Raw genomic sequence first — 19,740 nt, forward strand, 5'->3', positions numbered from 1 at the left:
GGCTGCCGAGCTGGGCCGAGCCACCTCACAGCCCAAGGCGCCAGCTCATGCCGTAACACGCCAGACTGCCACGCAGGACAAGCCAGGCCCAAACCCCCCCGCTGCCCAGCCTCAGGGCCGCGGCCCAGCCCGGCACACCTCGGCACGGCAGCTTTCGCCCCAGCGCCGGGGCAGGGCCGGCGGCTCCGAAGCCCGCTCAGGCCGGCGGCCGCTCGCCGACCAGGACCGCCTCCTGAGGCGGGCAGGGGCCGACGTGCAGTGCCTGCGCCTGTGGCGGGAAGGAAGGCGGCCCCGCCCGCAGCCCTCAGCCAGCTCGCGCCCCGCGCGGCCCCGCCCCTCAGCTCTCGCGAGAGGCGGGCGGGCGGAAGCGGCGTGTGGCGCCGGGTCGGGCCGCGGCGTGCGGGGTTGTGAGGGGCCGCGGCGGCAGCAGCAGGATGCCGAGCCCCGCCGGTTGCGGCCAGGGCCAAGACCGCCGCCCGGAGAGCGAAGAGTCGTCGGCGGCCGACGTGGGTCTCCGCAGGGAAGGGGCGGGCGCGGCCTGTCCCGAGGGGGGGAAGGGGCAGGGTCTGGCCTGGCGAGGGGTCGGAGCCGCCCGAGGGGGCGGCGCAGTGGGGGCTGGTGGCAGCGGCCCCGCCGGGTGGGGAGGCCGGGCCCGGGAGCGGGGGCGTTGGCTGGGCCCGAGGGCAGAGCTGCTTTTTGCTTTTGTCCTGCCTGCCTCCCCCCTTGGCCGGGCCCGGACACTTGGTGCCTCAGTGAAGAGCTCCGGTGGTCACACAGCGTCCCTGAGGCCCACTGGAGTCCGGTCTCCGAGTGTGTGGGTGGAGAAGGCCGTGCTTCAGCCGTCAGAAACGGCACAGCCCTGCCTTGCCCCTGCGCCCTTTCCCCGCTGCAGGCCCGTGGTGCAGCGTGCAGAAACGCCTGGGCTGCTGCTCCATAGCAGGCTGCTTCTGCAGGCACTCCGGTGGCTCCTGCTGGCCTGGCAGGTGTTTCTGTCTCTTACTGGAAAATCACAGATCGGTGCTGAAAAATTGTAGGCTAGTATTTCTTCAAGAAAGAAAAAAAGATGTATTAATAACGAGTATGAGTTAATTTTGTTATAAAATCAATTTTGCTTGCTGTTGAAAAGTCAAAAATGCATCAACAGTAAGGAATACCCAGTATAAGTGGCTTCTGTAAAATTATATATGGGCCACGATTCATCAAAAGCAAAGGGAGACATCCCCACCCCCCACCAAGTAGAGTATTTAGAGTGAACTTAGGTTCATATATTGAATGCAATAAAATAAGCAAACTAAGGCTTTTTTAAATTTGGAAATGAGTGGGCTTAGTTGGGAAACTAGAATTGTGATCTCTCTGATGAAAAGGCCCCATCCCCCTGTGTCCTACCTAGCAGATTTTGGTAGTAGTCAGTCAAGCTTGCTTTGGCTGTCATAATGATGTGACCTGTTGGATTTCCTAGTGTGCCTGGATATTGGAAAGAAATACTTAGCCATGCATCTACTGTAGGGCTCATATCTTTCCAGGAGTAGGCTCTTTGCAGAGGTATTCATACTAACAACTGTGTAGCAAATAATGATCCTAATGTCTGTCTGCTGTTAGATTTATTTTTCTTACAGGGCACAATTATCTTCTCTCAGTTACGTATCTCTAAGAGTCTGAAACACAATTTCTTGACTTCAATATTACAGTTAGATGTTTTTCATTGCCTCAGTTAAATCTGTAGTGATTTTGTTCATCTTCTTGTGTATGCTTCTTTGATGTATGTTTCTCACCTCCATTTTAGGATTATGCTAAGGAAAGATATGGAGTGTCATCAATGATACAATCCCAAGAGAAATCAGGTCAGTTAAAAAATGGAAAAGGTTTTTTGAAAAGATGGGGAAAAAATAAGTTATATACTACATACCTACAGTACTTGTTTGAGAAATCATTTAGCAAACTTTCATTCAAGTCCTGCTGCCATGCTTTCCCTTTATTTGAATACATTTAGCACTTGTGAGGCTGCATTTGAGGTGCTGTGTCCAGGTTTGGGCTCTCCAGTGCAAGGAGGACGCTAACATTTTGGAGCCAGTCCAATGGAGAGCTACCAGATTGCTCAGGGGACTGGAGCACAGGATCTCTGGGGAGAGGCTGAGGGAGCTGGGTTTGTTCAGCCTGGAGAAGAGGAAGCTGTGGGGTGATCTTATTACTGTTAAAAGCTACTTAATGGGAGGGTGTAGAGAAGATAAAGACAGAGTCTTGAAGGTATGTGGTGATTGGACAGGAGGTCATGGACACAAGTAGGAACACAGGAGATTCTGATTAGATAGAAGGAAATAAAAATCATGAGTGTGGTTGGATATTGGAGCTGGTTCCACAGAGGTTATGGAATCATGGTCTTTGCCCTTGCCTGGACCACACCTTACACAACTTGTCAGTTTTTGTCCCTGTCTATGTTTGCAGGCTTTTTTTTTTTTTAATTTATAATGTACTGAGTCCTGAGATGTCAGGTTTTTTCTTCAGTGTAAGTTCTGCTATGGCTTGCTGCAGCAGCTCCTTCTGAGTAGGCTATCTGTCTACTTATGTAGCCTTCATTACTGCTGCATATGAGCACCAAATCCATTAATATATATTAATATTTATGGGTTTTGTCATTATTCACACCACTGTGAATTCAGTAAATGCTCATTTTCTACTGTTGGGGAATTGGGATTCAGAAAGACTTGTCAGCTAGAGAACAATCTCCCAGACAACATCCCAAGAAATACTAGTCTTCATATTATTCAGTGCATGAAACAGGGATGAGGGAAGGTGATAGACTGGCTTCTTGTAACTTCTTCACAGTGAAATGTAAAAAAGGAACATCACCTATGATTAGGTGATTTTGTTTCTCTTCTGAATGATTGCTTTGGTTGACCTCCCTTAAGAATGGAAATACAGAATGTAGGGAAGAGGAGGAGCCACAAATGCACTCGTAGGTTAAAACCAACTGAAGGGGAACATTATGTCAATGGGACAAGAAGATCACTAGAGACTGCATTAACAGTCATTATTGAAGAAAATACATACTAGCTGTCAAATAAGGGAACTAAAGTTGAAAACACATTGTAAGCCAGCCCAACTGCTGGCTGCTGTGGTCTGCGTTTTCCTGATGCTGGGTCTTCTGCTGATCCGTTTGAGCATGCTAATAACAACAGCTTGTTCAGCCAGCTTAGCAAAGTGAAAGAAGTTGGCTAGAGGTCTGATGACTGCTGGAAGGGGCAGGAACACAGCCGTCCATATTTATGTTTAACCATGCAACAATCCATAAATTGGTGTGCAGGCGCAACCTAAAAGGTATAATATTAAGGAAAGGGTAACTTCTCTAAGTTAGCATCTGGCTGGTTAACCTGCACTGCTGACTGTAGGCTGAAAGATTGCCCTGTTGGATCTCTTCTCCCTGTACTCTTCTGTGATGGCATTTGGCTCACTGGAGTTTCTGCAAGCTGTTTCCTCTGCCAGTTTCACACCCCATAGCAAACAACTGTCGGGGAGACCCAAGCTGGCAGATTGAGATAGTGGATCAAATTCTGCTCCCATGGAGAAAGTCTACCCTGTCAACTGTCTCACATTCAAAAGAAACACTCAAAATACTGTGGAGGAAAAAAATATCTTAAGAAAGAAAGTGGCAGAAGCTACAGGAAATGATATGAAAAAAGGCCAAGTGCTGTATTTAGATATGTTGTCCTCTTGACCCTCGATCCTTGTTTTTTAAAAAGGAAAAAAAAAGTTTCAGCCAGTATATGGGCAAGACTGAGTAGGTTTTCCACTGGGCTTAAAACACAACCTTCAACACTCCTGCTGTTCTGTGGGTTTTTTTTTTTTTAAGATGGTTATCCAGAACACCACAATTAGGTAACAATAAAAAACAAGTTGTCTATAATAAAAAAGTTCAAGATCAGCCTAGCCCAGTCCTTGAGACTAATGCCCTCTTATTTAAAGATTCAGTAGTTTTTGCCAGGGAGAACTCTTACCAAAGGACTCATGGGAGGGTGAAGTCATAACTCGGCATCAGTAGTGTATATATGCTTTTCCTCAAAGTATTCTAATTGCACTGAGTGTCTTGGAGGACGAGGACTGGCAGGGAAGCACAAGTGCGAGTGTTCCTGTCTGTCTGTACTATATTAATTTTGTTTGTTTCTGAAGTCTGTGTGGGTACGTGCCATTTCTAAGTCAGAATAACAAATTGTGGTATGACCTGTGTGGATCCATGTAACTGACTGGTAACTGGAGCCAACAGACAGCACAGACGTGGGTAGTAGCTCAGCAGGATGTCTGCAGCACTGTTGCTTTTAGGCTTGCTGTAGTAGCTGCACTGTCCTGGAGACACTGGCTGGACGTGGGAAGTTAAGAAGCTTGGAGTGATCAGAGCAAATTATTCTCCCTTTCCAAGGGACAGGCTTATTGTCCTTTTGCTGCACTCATAGACTCTTGTTCCTCTGCAGGCAAATTAAAACTCTTTTCATCTGTTCATAAAATTGTTGCATAGATGCTCCACCCTGCCCTACTGATCTCTGACACACACCTTGCCTCCATTCTTGGCGCACTTCAGTCTGTCTTCTGCTGATGTTGGCTGCCCTGGCTCACTGATGTTCTCACTTCCTGTTACATCATGTCTTTAAGTCCTTCCTGCCTGCTTGAGGCTATGATTGCTAGTAAAACTCCATTTGCCTTTCCTTTTTTCTCCCTTTAGCCCCATTACTTTCATCTCCCTTCCCTGGAAGCTGCTTTCATCTTATACTGCTTTTGGCTTTCAAGTTTTTTTATTAAACTTATCTTCTCTTTGTCAAATCTATCCAACATTATAAAGATGCTGGCACTTCACAGAGACAGCTGAAATATTGATCATACTGTTCAGAACTCCATGATAACTTAGTAAAAACTCCATGATAACTTAGTAAACAGGCTGATGTGACGGGCAGGGAATGGGGGTGTGGGGGTGGAAAAGTGATCTTGTCTTGTTTAACCCACACAGCTTTTTGGGTTTTCTTATCTTCTCTTCCCACGTTTAGAAGAGGTTAGAGTTCTGAGAGAAAGATAAGGATATTTAGTATGTTGAAAAGAAGAGATTGTGCTATACATGAAGGAAACGAAAAATATAGTTTCCCCTTAAACATGATTCAAGCTGGCAATGAAGGTGAGATAACATGAATATTGAATTTGGGCCAGAAGTGTAACTTCAGACTTAGAGTGTTTTGTTTGAACTTCATTGAAAAATCTTTATTCCCTTGTCTTCACTGCAACTGTAGCATGGTTTAAAACTTCTTTTATTTTTGCATTATTTAATTGTAAGTGTTTATGTGGCAAGAAGACAGAAAATGTAACTATAGCTTGCATTTGTGAAGGACTGCGTAGGTGGCAGTGTGAAGAGTATGGTGAGAGCAAGAAGCTTCATTTTTGTCATGGAAGAGAGAGAAATTAACTGAAAGGAATTCCAACTGAAATTATATGTGAGAGTACATAAGGAAGATTTGAGCTACACTATGTTGGCTGTACAAGAGAAAATGAGTGGCAAAGGCAAATGATTGCTTACACTAGCAAAGTAGACATTATTGTGAACTACTGGCATTTTAGAAATGAGAGGAAAAGAAGTCTAGATTTGGGAAGCATTGAAGAAGGGAAATAAAATGATGTAACAGTTGCTACATATGGCTCTTTTCAGTGGAGCACACTGACAGGACCAGAGGCAGTGGGCACAAACAGAAACACAGGAGGTTCCCTCTGAACATCAGGAAACACTTTTTCACTGTGAGGGTGACTGAGCACTGGCACAGGTTGCCAAGGGAAATTGTGGAGTCTCTCTCTGTGGAGATACTAAAAAAACATCAGAACAATGATCAGAGCAATCTTGGACAACTGGCTCCAGGTGGCCCTGCTTGAGCAGGGGGTTGGACCAGATGATCTCCAGAGGTCCCTTCCAACCTCAGCCATGCTGTGATGGTGTGATCTGCTGTTGGAAAAAATGACTTTATGATGTCTCTTTTTGGATATTGTTTTATTACTGTTTTTATGAAAGGTGAAATAATTTTAAATCATACTGTAAAAAAATTTTTGTTAAAGGTGTCTTGTTTAGTCTTGATGAAACACAAACCACTATGTATCCAAAAGACTTTAAAAAATATTTATCTAATGCAGATGGTTCCTGAAACACTAAGGATCCATAAAAAGGGTAACACCTCATTCTGTCTTTATGCTTGTGCCTGGAAAATGTTTTAAGTTTCTAACAATCCAGTTTTAAGTTGACTGAGGTAATTTTAACTGTCTGAATATCAAACTCTTACAAATGCTAAAGCTTATGGCTTGTGCTGGTTGCATGTTTCCTATAGTACTATACTGGTAAGGTTTGAACATCACAAGTTGCTGGCAAGTGATAACATCTTTATTCCCCTTTCTCCCTTCCCCAGTGCACGTGTGCACACACAGACATTATTAATATATTTGAGTGAATTTCCTATCACGTTTCTTTGTGCACTTTCATTCTGTTCTGGTTTGTCTGTGAAGAAAAAAGTAGCTTGCCCTGAGCATAAGCTAATGAACATTTTCAACCCCCTAAAATTCCCAGTGGAGAATAATAGGCTTACAGGGCAATCTGTGACTGGTATTCAGAGACAGAGGGAAGGAGTCCAGAATGGCAGATGGTAACCTGGGGCAGGCAAACTTTGGAAAAGTTCTGGCGGGAAAAATGTAGAATGGAAGTGTCTTAGAAAATTTAATGTTACTTTGAAACAAGGGAGAAGTTGTCTGTGATGAAAGGCAAAGATCTGAATTTGCTTGCATTACATATCACAGAATCATAGAATATCTCAAGTTGGAAGAGACCCATATGGATCAGTACCTCCCTTGAAGTTTTTTTTTGTCTAGTAAGCAGTGTTTTTAACCACATATAAACTGTAAATGAGTAAGTGTAGCAGTTAGAACTGTTGAGGTATCTGCTATGCATATCCTCTAACTGATTTGTAGATACTATAAGAAGTAAGTGTTTGAGACCATGCAAAAATATATTTGGCCAAAAATCTACAGGAAAAATGCAATTAAGTACATTTCAAGGAATAGTGGCATGCAGCCAGCATATTGACAGTTCATAATGGTTGAATACAATTTTTAAAGTCTTGATTTATTTAAAAATATTTTCATTGATAATTTTTATTTTCTCCTTTACTATCCAGAATCTATCCTTTCAAACCATGCATCCCTGTTGTTATTTAGCTTTCTTGGTTACATAGAATTTGAAGGGTTCTTTCTAATGAATCCTGTTTCCTACAATGATAGTAGTGCTTGATCAGGTTGTCAGCGAGATTCTCTCGTAAAATAAATTGTACTGGCTTTACACAGTAATACTCTTGTTGCTCCAAAATGCTATTGTTTTTATCAGAATAAATATTCTTTTAATTTCTAATGCACATTTATTTGTGGTTTCTTTCTCTTCTTTATTTTAAACAATAATTATTTTACAGTGATATTCACCCTACTTATGTAGATACAGAGAACAGTCACATCACGTCTGAGCCTTTGTTTTGCTGTGTTCAACATAACATCTTTCGTATCACAGAATAACACAGAATCACAGCATGGCTGAGGTTGGAAGGGACCTCTGGAGATCATCTTGTCCAACCCCCCTGCTTGAGCAGGTACACACAGTGGAGCAGGGTGGACATCCCTTAGCTAGCAGAAAATCAGACTAATAAGTGCAGGTAGTACAGTGCAGCACAGTGAAGTCCTATCAAAAATAGTGTAGTCATGCTGGGTTCTGCCATCCGTGAACTACAGTAAGTCTTGCTTTTGTTTTACTGCAGTTTGACCCTGCTATATAAACCAAACAATAAGCTTGAACCAATTTAAAACTACTTGATCAAGTACAATTCACTGAGAAAGGAAATGGGATCCTGTGTGTTTTCAGTATGTCTGTTATGTTGTAGATACAAAAAATAATGTGTTGGATTTATTATAAATTTTAGCAATGGTAGAAAATATATGCAGAATTTAAAGTGAAAAATATTTTCCTTCAAAAGAACCACAAAACTGTTTTAAAATATAGGTTTTTTTTCTGTAATTCAGATAGAGTTTTGATTCGAATAAAAGACTTGACAGTGGAGAAGGCTGATGAAGTGGTTTGGGTTCGTGGAAGAATTCATACAAGCAGAGCTAAAGGTGAGATGTCTCCAGGGTTTTTATTTTTATTTCTCCATATTGTTAATATAACCTGAATATTTATTTTGACTTCATGACCTGTTATATCTTGCATACAGGAAAACTTTGCCACCTGGTTACTCAGTGTTCACTTTGACTGGTTATCTTCTCTTCTTTCCACTTCTCTTTTACCAGGAAGGGAAAAGGAAATTTTGTTTTCAGCTGAGTGGAATATTACGTTGTAGTAAAAGTGAATTTTTGTTTTATCATATTACTAAATAATGTGTAGACAATTGTAAATAATAGGAATTTTAAAAATATTATTGTCATTCTCCTTTGCATGTTAACAGTTGTTAGATAAAACAGTTACAAGCTTCTACTGTAAAATGTACTTTTATTATAAATGTATCAGTTGTCAGGCCATATTTATTCTGCTGCGTATGAATATTTTCACTATACCTTTTCTTCGACAGGAAACAAGAATCTATGTTAAAATTTCAGAATTTTTACTTTCAGTTACCAGTATCTGAGTCTATAAATTTGAATTTAAAACAAGAAACATAATCTTTCTTTAACGACAAAGGGAAAATCCTTTTATAGGTTCTTAGTAGTGTAGGCTGTCATACTTGGCTGTCTGACAGCCATATTTCTTCCCTGGAATCAGAAGTTCTCTGGAGGTCGGTTTGCCATATGCAAACTTAAATAGGCTTTGGCCTTTTCAGTTGACATCAGATGCTGACAACTGTTGTACTGGCTGCAGTTATGTTTGGCAGCTCTGTGGTGAGATAGAAATACCTTGTCTTCCCAGAAGTTGAAAGAAAAGAGCGTAAAGAAATTAACTTCACGAATGAAAATTAGCAGTAGTCTCAGAATTGGGAATAATGCAAATTAGGAGTGAGAATCCAGTACAAAATATTGTCACGGATACCAGATTAACTTTTCTTTTTGAGATATTCCTCATTTTCTTAAAAAATATCCCTCTTAATGAGAGACTGTACTGTACTCAGTTAAAATAAGGAACTGCTCGTAAATATATACGTATAATGCACGTATAATGCAGGTATAATTTAGGGCATCATCTGTGATTTCCTCAACAGTTCTGTAGCGTGGTCTTACATGGGTATGTCTCTTTGCTATGCATAGAAATTGTCAGCCCCAAAAGCTGTGAAAGCCGTGGTCCTTAGAACTTGAAGTTGTTCAGACAGGAGACACTATCTAATTTAAATGGTACTATCAGTATACAATTAAGGGTACCCTTACGGCTTTTTCTTTTGCAATTGTAGGAAGAGTTCAGACTACTGACAGAATTTAATATATTAAAGACAGGTGTCTATGCAGACCTTTACAAATAACAACGTTCAATGGTTGGTTGTTCCTGTCTCTGTATTGCATTTATATACAGTGTCTTGCGTGATATATGCAGTTATTCAATCAAAGTAACATGGCAATATTAACTCACAAGAAGCTGTTTGTAGTCCTTCACCTTTGACCTCAGGAAAGACTGTTGTTTTTCATGAAATAACAGTGCTTATTTTCAGAACTCTTTAAAGCAACCTGAAGAATGAAAGCAAAAGGAGTTGATTACGGGCATGAAGTGTTCTCAATTTATTGATTGTGCTTCTTGTTCCCTCTTGGTTTGACAACGCAGAACGATTCTGACATTCAGGGAATGCTGCTAGGGAATGCCATATGCTTGTTTACTTAAGCTTTGGGGGAACGAATCTTACAAGAAAAGCAAATGTTTAAGAGTAAAAAGTAATATTGGCCTTTCCCATGCACATTGTGGTGTTATTCCTACCATTATGGAAATAAAAGTTGTGCAGGAAACAGGACAATCTTAAAGAAAAATAGCTTTAGTTTCCTCAGAAGCTCAAATTTGGCTCCTAAATAACCAACATAACCTTTATTTAACCCTGTCTAGTTCTGACCAATAAACCAAAAAAACTGAATGTGAGCAACTGCAGAATCCAGCTGTCTTGTATAGCAAGCCACTCATGAAGTCTCATGGAAATTAACTGAAGGATGTGTAAAGAATGGGGTGTTTGGAATTTCTGTGGGTTGTACTAAAATGAAAGTGCTTGATGCCCTGTGGTTTTTATTGTAGATTGAATAAATGTTATTTCTGGCCTTATTTTAAAGCCAGCCTAAGCTACTGATCACGTTTATCATTGAAAAGCAATTGGGAAATCAGTCTGGGTGGTGCACTATGATAGACCTGAACTTGGTTTTGGTTTGTGAATGCAAAGGTTTATAAAATATTGAAATTCTATGTCAGAAAATCAGAGTACTACCAAGAGCAATTTAAATACTGTGTCAAATGTTGTAATAAACCATATGAAGTTTTCTCTTTGCTGGCGCATGCCTGTAACTAGCAATGTATTAATTTATGTGACCAAACATTTTTCACTCTTTGTACAAATTCCTTCCTTACATACTTTTCTCTCATAAGGTCTTGTGTCATTTGGTGACTAAAAATTCCTTGTATTAGACTGAGTCAGACCTTTTTAACCAAATTTCTTTTGAAACTTTTAATCTTTTTAGGCATTCTTGTGGGACACAGTATTGGTTTGTTTTATAGAAACTTAGAGTAGTTTACTGTTGAATGTGAGTAAAGTTGGTCTTATACTTTTCACTTAAATACCATGTAAATATTTTGAACACATGGACAATGTTCCATAATCCCTCCCCCCCCCCCCCCCCCCCCCCCTTCTGATGCTTCCTTTTTTCCATCTCTTGGTCTGGAAAGGCATCTAATAATGAACTAGATTTGATTATGGCTTGTCTTCTTGATACTTTATTTTGAACGCCTTTAGCTCTTTTGGGAAAAGTTATGTTTCATCTTACAATCTTTGTAACTGTGGTATTTTGACTATTCCTATCAGTGAGGTTTGTTTGATCATTTATCTTCTGTGTGATTAGAAGTGGTTATATTCTACAAAACATCCTCTTTCCTCATGAAAACAACTACTGCTACTCATGACAAAAAGATTTGGGTCCTTTTATAATGCAGATAATGATCAGACTTCCAGTGTTTGGGATTAAGTCCAACTGCCAAAATTTGGTTCCGATTAGTATGATAGCAGGCCCTCCATTTATTTCAGTATCCTTAAATATTTACTAGTTGAGTGACATTCTAGCTGTCTTCAGCTGTGTATTTTTCTTTGGACACCTAACAACATCATTCCTGAAACATCAGTTATATTTTGCTAAATTATTTGTGACTGAAATCGTGGACACAAATACTATTTTTTAGGAAATACTGCATCAAACCACACTGTAAGTAAGAAATATTGAGATGTCAAAGATGTGAGATATACCTAGCTTATCCACAGAAACTTAGCATTGTGTGTCCTATGGAAAAATTGTACTTCGTTTCTTGACTTGCTGGATCTGAAAAACAGGCGTGCATACCACTGAAGGCTCTATTTAATTTCTGAAGCCAGTACTGTTCTAATTTAAATCTGTGGCTTAATATTTGCCTGCAAGAAATACGTACATCCATACCATATTAGCTTCTTTACTGAGATATTGCAGCCTCTGGAATACAGAATTAGTTGTACTCTGTTTTCTGAAGATATGGAATTAATTTTGTTGCATTTCTGAAATCATAACCATAGGACAAAGTTATTTCCAATAATTATAATGTTAATTTTTAATAATATTTTGTATTAGTTTTACAAGTTTGCTTTTATTTCCATCGGATAGTGTGTCAAATGTTCTGCATTTATCTTCTGATACTGTTTAAATTATCTGTAGCTATGTGTCAGGAATGGTAATCTCCATAATTACAAATGAAAACTGCAACTAGCTTTTTAGTGTCAGTATTCAAGATAGATATATGTTGATTTTAATGTTTTATAGTCTAAGTCAACAATAACTGGGAAATAGCTATCTATAACAACGCTTCTGGCTTTTTCGTATTCTCACCATTTTAATGGAAATGTAATGTTATGAGTCAGAACTTGGAATTAAAATTATATTGATGCCGTTTATCAGATACTGGTACAACAATGAAGTGTTTGTTGTTCATTTCTCTCTCTGATGAAGAATCATTTAAAATCACCATATTTCCTTAAATCTAAGTTAAGGAGTAAATGATTATTGGAAATGTGAGGAGAAATATGAAATGATTGTACCTGTCAGCTAAACAGATTAGAAAGAGCTTTGTTGACTTGGAAATACCCATTTTGGAAGTCAAGAAAGTGCATTATGTTCTTTGCAAATTATTATTAATTCCTACTAACTTCTTTTTCCCTAAGCTGTTCATGAATAAATTGCTCTTAGAGGAATTTTTACTTGGGTCTTTTTAGTTTCTTGTCATTCACCAGAATCAATACTCCTTTTGTTCCCTTTCATTCTGAATGTGTGGTGTATTATAGAATGAACATTGTTGGTTTAGTCCCTGTGGTGCAAAATCAAACCTATTTCTCTCAGAGCAGCTTTGTAAAGTGAACTCTACAGCTTTAATTTGAGAAGATGAAAATAACCTTATTTTTAAATAATGTAGCCTTGAAGTAGTTGTGAGCAAAGCAACAAGGAAAAGTATGATTTACTTCTTGCAGTTGAAGAACAATAGATACTTTAAAAGTTATGATTTCTAGTTCTTGTTTTGTCTAGATATTAATCTTGGAAGGCTTATTGTTATTTTTAGAAAATGTCCATTCACATGTTTGTAGATGAAAGGCAGATTTATTTCATTTATCTCAATATTTGGCGGGGATGTCTGTACATGCAGAGCTGACTGGTTTGATGTAGCCATTTCGGGGAGAGGGAGACACCCCCCCCCCAAAAAAGCTCAGCTTAATATTATAGTAGTAAAGCATTTTTCTCATTCACAAAGATCTTGAATGACTTGTCCTTAATACACCTGCGTTGTTTTTCTTTGTATTCAGGGAAGCAGTGTTTCTTAGTCCTGCGTCAGCAGCAGTTTAATATCCAGGCTCTTGTGGCTGTGGGACAGCATGCAAGCAAGCAGATGGTAAAGTTTGCTGCCAAGTAAGTAAGCAATTATATCCTGTTGTCAGAGTAAACAATGGTGGGAACCAGGACTCCCAGGGGTTGGGACCATTTTCACACATTAACTTCAATGCTTCGTTTGTTTTAAAATGTAGTTATTTAAATTGTCAGCTCACTATTGCGTTGAATACATTACACTGACAAAAGATAAAATAGAGAACAGGCTTGAAATTCATTCTGAACTGCTGAAGCAGCATTCTCTCCCCATAGACAACCTACATTTACTTTCAAGCTGGCTAACAAAAAGTCTGGCAAGCTCAGCTTAGTGGGACACTTTATTTTGTGTGTGGTGTTTGTGTGTGTCTACACATGTTCAGGGTTTTTCTTCTACAAGATGTGCAGTGTAGTAATATGTTTTATAGCTAGAACTGATGTGGAGAAGTTCCATATTGCAAGTAGCTTACTGAGTTGAAGAAATTAAGAGTAGCTTCTGTACACTAAATTAGTCTTATTTAAACCTTAGTTTTGGCACTAGAAAGTTTAATGGGGGATTTAAGTTACTTTTCAAGATATTTTTTTGGGGGTAATAGTTAGACTTGTCAATTAAACAAGTGTTTGTTGCAGCAATTTAATTCAGTTATTTGGTTTGTTCTTAAAGATTAAATAGAATAAATATTATGTAAATAATATATCTAAATAAATAGATAAAATAAAAAATTACCTTCCCCTGCTACTTGCCTCGAGATTGTGTTTTACGGTTGTCCAGTACTAAATATGCTTGCATGAAAAAGGTGATTTTATAGAAGAGCTTTTAATCGTTTATATCTACTTGTTCCCAGATAGAAATGTGGATCAGCTTGGTGCAATAATATGTTTAACATGTGGCACTTGAATTGCTTCTGTGTAGTTCTTGGCACTACTCTCATGCCTGGGAAGGGAGCCCCCGCTAATTAGCTGCAAAAGTGCTACAGCCTTCAACCTTCAATATGTCAGGGAGAGGAGGGATTCATTATAGTATAGACTTCCAGAAGCCAAGTTTAGAAGGTTAGGATAATGCTTCTGCTGATGAGGTTCAAGGCAACGGGAGAACAGAACCAGCAGTGTTTGTTGTTTGGCGGTGCTTAGTGTTGGCAGTGCCAGTGTGAAGCATGCTGTTTACAGGTGTTTATGAGCCAAAGTGAAGTGTTCTGTTTCTTCATGAGATAGTTTGTTCTCTCCAGCGCTTAGAATCTTTGAAAAGGATTAAGTGTATAATCTACTCTTTCCCCAATTTATCTCTGTCAAACCTACTAGTCTCTCAACAAACTTCCGCTACAGAACAGTGAAACAACTCTTAGAGTTGTGCTGCTCACTCTCCTGTTCTCCAATTCTCTACAATATCTCTCTTTTTCAGTTTTCTTCACAGTTCTTTCTTCCACAACTGAATTTCTTCATGAGTGGCAGAGCTCAGTGGTTAGGAGCTCATGAGAGACAAGTTGGTCCTTACTCTTTACTGCCGTGTCCTGACCCTGCCAGTTGTAAGCCTTCCCTGACTTTTTTTTGATTCACCAATCTTTTTTTACTCGGTTAGTCTTCTGTCAGGTTAGTGATTTACACTAGGTCATGGAGGCCCAGGGCTAACAAGGAGCGGGAAATGGTGAAAAGGGGTATGTGGAAATAAAGAAAAAAAGAGGGCAAAGCTCCTTTCTCTTCTGGCAGCAGTGAGCTGTTAAATCAGGTGGAACCTCATCCTTAGGTTCTTTCCAACTCCCTGTCATCTCCCCACTTTTGTTGTGACAGACCTGATTTCCTCTGAGTAGCCAGGCTCATGATGTTTGTACTGTTTTGACTTAAACCTCTCTAATATATAGCATGCATGTTTTAGTCATTATTTGTGCTTCTGAAATACTTACATGCTTACCATCGTGTTCTTTGAATAATAGAACTTCCTCTGCTACAGCCTTCTGGGTTTTTTTTTGGGTGTTTGCTTTTGGTTTTTTAACACCTTTAGTGCAATCATCTCATTACTCCTTCCCACCAGCAAACCTATATTATTAATATCCTGCCATGCTCTCACTTTTTCCATTGTTTTATCTTCTACAATTTTGTCTGATACAGCCATTGCAGCTGCCTGTTGTCCTTCAGAGGCTGTAGTGGTTCTCTGAATTCTGAGTGCACTTGTGGTCGCTGTGTCAGTAATACCTGAAGCACAGCAACAGTACCTGCCTTGTCTTCAATCACTTTTCTGCTAGTTTTCACCTGCTGTGGAGTGATGCCACTATTCGTAACAGATTCGGCTGGTCTTAGATGTCTAACTATAACTATACTGTTTCTCTGCCTTTCTCAGTGTCTTTTTTTCAGCATCTCCCCTTGTTTCCTACACATTAAATGAGGAAGTACACATTTATTGAAGGAAACATTTAACATAAAACCCTTGTATTTCAATTAAATTTTTAAACTGAAGTTTTTCACTGGTAGTACATAAACTTTATTTTTCATGTGCTACTTTCTCATATTTTGATACTGGGTCCAAAACTTTCTTTAAAATAGTTTGTGAAATTCTGGATCTTGAATTTTTAGTGAGAACTGATTAAATCAAGAGCATTTTTTGTACACATTTTCACAAATAATAAACAAACCAGTTCCTCTTTTAGATATTGGCACATGGAAACCAAGAACTTTCATAACCTTCTGTGGTCTAGCAACATTTATATACTAATTATCTCCATTATCATACTGAGTTCTTTTTAGTGAAAGATACTTAATACTGGTTTAACTCAGTTTCACAAAGACGTTTCTGTGAGCTTAACTATGAAAAGTTTCTAGCTGAGCTTCCAAAAACTATGTAGCCAACAACACAGAGCCAGTCAAGATACTGGACTGGGAGCTGTGGAACTCTTTACATTTTTCATCAGAAAAAAAAAATACAGCCTAGTCCTGCAAGGGATGCTGTGTAAGAGAAAGAGTTAATTGTATCTTTCTGGCAGAAGAGGTGCCAAGTGGTGCAATTAGTAATTTATCAACCTGCTTTTTTTCCATAAAGTATTGGGTGTGGTCGTTTTGGGTTTTTTTTCCTCTTTTTTTTATATCAGCTTTTAGCCTTCCCTTCCCCACCCTGCTGCCATAGCCACATGATATGATACAGCAGTTGGGAGAGGTGGTTAACAGATTCTAATTTAGCTGCCCAAACAATGTGCCCTCACTCAGGAAGTAATTTGCTGGCTCCTTATAGTAGGCTAGAGAATGAAAATCCAGAAAAGAGATTAAAAACTGGGGGGTGGGGGGAAAGATGGGTAACCCTGTATGAAAATGCTTCACAATGTAGAAAAATATACTTAAGTTCATCACCTAGAAGAATTAGTAGTACCAGGAAAACTGCTGGATAGTGCAGAAATATCCATTTCTGTTTAATTTTTGGATCGGTGAACTGGAGAAAATGTAAAATTGCAGCTGTTAAGTTTGCTGGTGACACGGAAATTGGAATGGTAAATTAGGGGCTAGAAGCATATAGAATAATCACTTTGATACTCTTCAGTGTGAATTTGTACCTTTGTGATCGTTAGTTCAGATTTTGTGTACGTTCAGGATTAATATTTAGGAAAGTAAGTGGTGAGAAATGTGAGATCATGGTAGATAACTGACTTGACAGGAGTCCATGCAGTTCTCTTACCTACTGCGATAGGAGAACTCTTGAGTTTTGAAAAAGAGGAATAAAATGCCAGTAATGTAATATATGCCAGTCATTAGGCTATTTCTGGAATGTTTTGTCCACTTCTGTTGTCTTTGTGTCTGAGTATATGTCAAATTGGAAAAGGTTGGTCGTGAAGCTGCAAGATGAAATGATATGCGGTTAGGCAGATTTGCCTTCCTGTGAGACTGAAAGAAAAGCTCTGTCCTGTCCAAGAGAAATTAGTAAGTAATTTAAATCCCAGTCTGATGGTAGCTGTGCAAGAAGATTTTCTGCCAATGGAGGGTTCTTTACTTTGCAGATACAAAGGTATGAAAAGATGCAACGAACAGATGGTGAAGCTAGGTAAATTCGGAAGGGAAATAAAGCAGATTTTTTTTTTCCAGCAAAAATGATTAAAAATGTATAGTGGATTTTGTTGCTTAAAATCTTTAAAAGAAGATAAGCTTTTTTTTTCCTCCAGAGGATATCCAGGTCTTAGAATGTTGGTATAGGAAACAGATTATTATATTTTTAGAATGAAGAGAATAAAAATGGTGTTTACCTGGCCTTCATGTATACAATGTCAGTTAACTCCCCTTTCGGAGCGCTTAATGGATACTTAGTGTATTTGTGCAGACAGTATTACAGTTGCTTTTATTGGGTTGGGTATAAAATGTTTATACTTTCAACTTTTTACAAAGTGAACTCATTTTTTGCAAAGTAAACTATTTCCTTCAGCTTTCACTGACATTCAGATGAAGGATCATTGATTATTATGTTCTATTACCATTATTTAATATTTTTAGATTTAATAATGTATTAATATAATGATTTGTGTAGTCTGCTAATAGGAAAGTGTTGAAGAAAAAAAAGAAATGTCTGAACAAGTATAGATGCTTCCATTAAGTAAAACATTTTCTATTTAAAGTCTATAAATAACCAAATCTTTTCCAATTCTTCAGACTTTTGGTCAAGAAAATGTTGATTGTGATTCACTTAGGGAGGCCCACACGGGGTTCAGCTTGCAACATGAAGCTGTTGATGAAAGATGTTGTCATACAGACTGTAGTAATGCAATCCTGTGGTTAAAAGAGAAAGTCTTGGCTAATAGACATGCACATAATTAAGAGGGACATAAGGCATCTAGTGGACATTTTAGTAATTATAGTCTTGATTTTTTGGAAGGAACTTTACATATAAAGAAGCAGTTTGCTATACAGAAGCATTTTTTTACATTGGACTGACTATTAAAATAGCTTCTTTAAGGATTAAACAATATAAAGATGTCATCTGTCTTAATGCATCATGCATCCTAATTCAGTTTCTAGTCCTTTGTAATATTACTTATCTTTAATTATCTGTAATATTAATTACAGATAGAAATATTGTTGTCTTTAATGGAAATGGTGATAGCTTTGGCATGCTTTTCTGCTACTTGTTCACTTATTTTGGTTTGTTTGGGTTTTTTTATTATCCAGGGGAATTTTATCAAAAAATCACCTAGATGACTTAGTGCTGCTGCTGATGCAGAGAACCCTTTGCTGCAGTTACCAGCATTTAATTAATATATCTTGTTTCTTGTTGTAAATTAAAGAGAAATTACTGTTTCAGTAACATTCTTAGAATTACCTGTTGAATCAAAACGGCACCTTCTAGGTTTCTGTCGTTTACATTTGATGCACTGTGTTAGGGACTTCAGATTTTTCCAGCACTAGATCTTGCTGAGCATGGTTCAAACAGGACTCAAAACACAAGCTTTTACTTCCATACCAGATTAGATATTTAGTCTGAATGAGCAAAAGCATATTTTCTAATTACCAAATGGAAGTTTAGAGTAGATTATGAACATTTGTAAATACAAAAATGGTCATATGCAGTAGAAAACTTTGTAGTACTGCTGTGTGCCCAGGCACTTATATGCACATTTGGATACAGGATCTACACAGGTAGGAACTGAGTTGAAATACATCCTAAAATTATGGCAAATTTAACGACGAAGGGATGTTACAGTTTTAAAGTGTGTTCCGAACCAAGAAACATACCGTTTCAATTTTAACTCCAGTTTAGGCAGAGAGGGAGAAGCACATTTAATCACAAGTACAAAGTTTTAAAGTTCTGCTATGCAAGTTTAAGTTTGCAAAGCAATATTACAGTTACAATGATGTAAAAGTCAGTTTCTTCCTGTATTTTTAAACAGATACCATGTGGCGTGTCTTGGATTCCATGCATATTCTTATCAAAACTCTGTAATGACTTCACTAGCATGACGTCTCCTCCATAGGATACATAATCTGATTATGAATGCATCATACAACACATTCACATTTAACTATTATTTTCTTTTTCATGGTGCAAAGAATTCTCTATCATAAGTTTAAAACATTTTTATTTGCAATTATTAGTGAGAGGGCTTTTATTCAGCGGGTTAGAAACTTGTATTTTCAATGAAGACACTGCTATTCGTGTCATTAGTGTTTTCTGGGCATTTGCCACAATGTTGACATGAAAAAGGAAGCGGGGGAAAATAGAGGAGAACTGTTTAGGGGAAAAAAAAGCACCAGCATAAAACTTTTAGTCTTTTAAACAGTCACTTATTTGAAAAGCAAAGGGAATTTATAGTTCTGCCTCATACTATTTTAGCTTGATACATTCTCTGTGTTTCTTACCATTACGTTCTCTTGCACCCAAAGTATTGCATTGCTGCCTCAGTCTTTTTAAGGAGTTTTAAACAGAATTATTTCGTAAGAGGGTGCACTTCTAAGCACTTAGTGTAATTTCTCCTCATCTTTCTTGAATTTGTTGCCTCTGCTTAAATAATGGAGATGAATGGAGGCTCACCCTTAACAGAATGAATTCTGATTTAAAGCTTCCTGTCAACCTCTGCTTTGTACAAATTTAGGCATTTGTTTGTTATGCTGATTTGAGCAACTGTAGCGTTTTTAAAGAAAAACATACTATTCACAAATTTTTCTGCAGTATGTGGAATTACC

At 38.6% G+C, this 19,740-nt stretch overlaps 1 protein-coding gene across 1 annotated transcript in view; it reads left to right on the forward strand.

Moving 5' to 3' along the window:
* The first annotated feature begins 344 nt into the window (after positions 1-344).
* The window catches only part of DARS1 (aspartyl-tRNA synthetase 1), a 43,290-nt gene continuing 23,894 nt past the window's right edge, over positions 345-19,740 (forward strand). Inside the window, exons 1-4 of the mRNA XM_075092837.1 lie at positions 345-506; positions 1,784-1,841; positions 8,074-8,166; positions 13,038-13,140. Coding sequence (XP_074948938.1) covers positions 435-506; positions 1,784-1,841; positions 8,074-8,166; positions 13,038-13,140 — 326 coding nt within the window. The 5' untranslated portion in view covers positions 345-434. The remainder of the gene's footprint in view (positions 507-1,783; positions 1,842-8,073; positions 8,167-13,037; positions 13,141-19,740) is intronic.

This window comes from Phalacrocorax aristotelis, chromosome 5, assembly GCF_949628215.1.
Source record: "Phalacrocorax aristotelis chromosome 5, bGulAri2.1, whole genome shotgun sequence".
NCBI classification, from domain to species: Eukaryota; Metazoa; Chordata; class Aves; order Suliformes; family Phalacrocoracidae; genus Phalacrocorax; species Phalacrocorax aristotelis.